This window comes from Sphaeroforma arctica, assembly GCF_001186125.1.
Source record: "Sphaeroforma arctica JP610 unplaced genomic scaffold supercont1.9872, whole genome shotgun sequence".
Lineage (NCBI taxonomy): Eukaryota > Ichthyosporea > Ichthyophonida > Sphaeroforma > Sphaeroforma arctica.
Window position 1 is genome coordinate 1 of NW_014030686.1, and position 1014 is coordinate 1014.

At 40.3% G+C, this 1014-nt stretch overlaps 1 protein-coding gene across 1 annotated transcript; it reads left to right on the forward strand.

Annotated features, from left to right (window-relative positions):
• Positions 1-96: 96 nt before the first annotated feature.
• SARC_17150 (ScpA/B protein) lies at positions 97-779 on the forward strand (the record flags this gene model as incomplete). Its single annotated transcript, XM_014288752.1, has 2 exons — positions 97-196; positions 687-779. Coding segments are annotated over 2 exons (193 nt in total), but the record flags the coding sequence as incomplete, so codon positions are not given.
• Positions 780-1014: the final 235 nt, after the last annotated feature.

Consider the following 1014-nt stretch of genomic DNA (forward strand, 5'->3'; position numbering starts at 1 on the left):
ACATATATACTACCCCTAAAACCTAAAACCCTAAAACACTTTATATTGCAACTGATCCAATGCCACGCGTATAAATTTACCCCACATTCAACACAGGCATGTCAACAAGTTCGCCGGGCCAAGCGAGAACGTCACTTTCAAAACGATGGTTCCCACAAAGACACCGAAATCCATGGCCTCCAAGGCCTTCTACCAGGTAAAACATTATACACGTATTCGTGTATGTATGTTTAGCACATACCCGTTGCTCACAGGTGTCCACTCAAAACCTTTCTCTATAGTCGGTCCTGGATTCTAAATACTTGTTGGGATACCATGTGAAAACCCCGAGAAAAACATCGAGTGTTTCAATTGGCTGAATATAAAGACATACAATTCTTGAGTTTCACTGCCATTGAACTTTGACAGATTCTTGTATCAACGAGTTCCTCTGAGTTTTTGAAGAGTTTTTGACAGCTTGTACATACGGCCTGTGTAGTGCATGTGTATATGGTATGAGCAGCAACACTGTAGTACACTCAAAACAAGTCCACTACACAACTAAAACCAAGAAAATGCCGTATTGGCAATTTTTGAAGAAATTCGAGTTCTCAGACTTACGGCCCATGCCAAATAAATGTATTCGGATCTAATCATTTTCACTTGCATACACTCAAAGTCTGCTTGCTACAACTCCTCCTGTGTAGATGCTCGTATTGGCGAACATGGGGGCTGTAGAGCTGCACCAGAACGATCCGTACAGCGATATCAATATCAGAATCACGCACGAGATGGTGTGAGATATTTCACACTGGAAGGCAATCAGAGCAGTATATTTACACGCAAGTGTAAAGACCCATGTATCAAACTTTACGCTAAATGCTTGTGGCTATAGCGAACGAGAGGACCATTACTTTATTTTGAATGCTCGTGAAATACTGTCGAATTGTCACCAGAATGTGTAGCACAATAGGTCGTCAGCGTATATATCTATATATATTTGTATTAGTATATTTCCTATATATATGTATATAC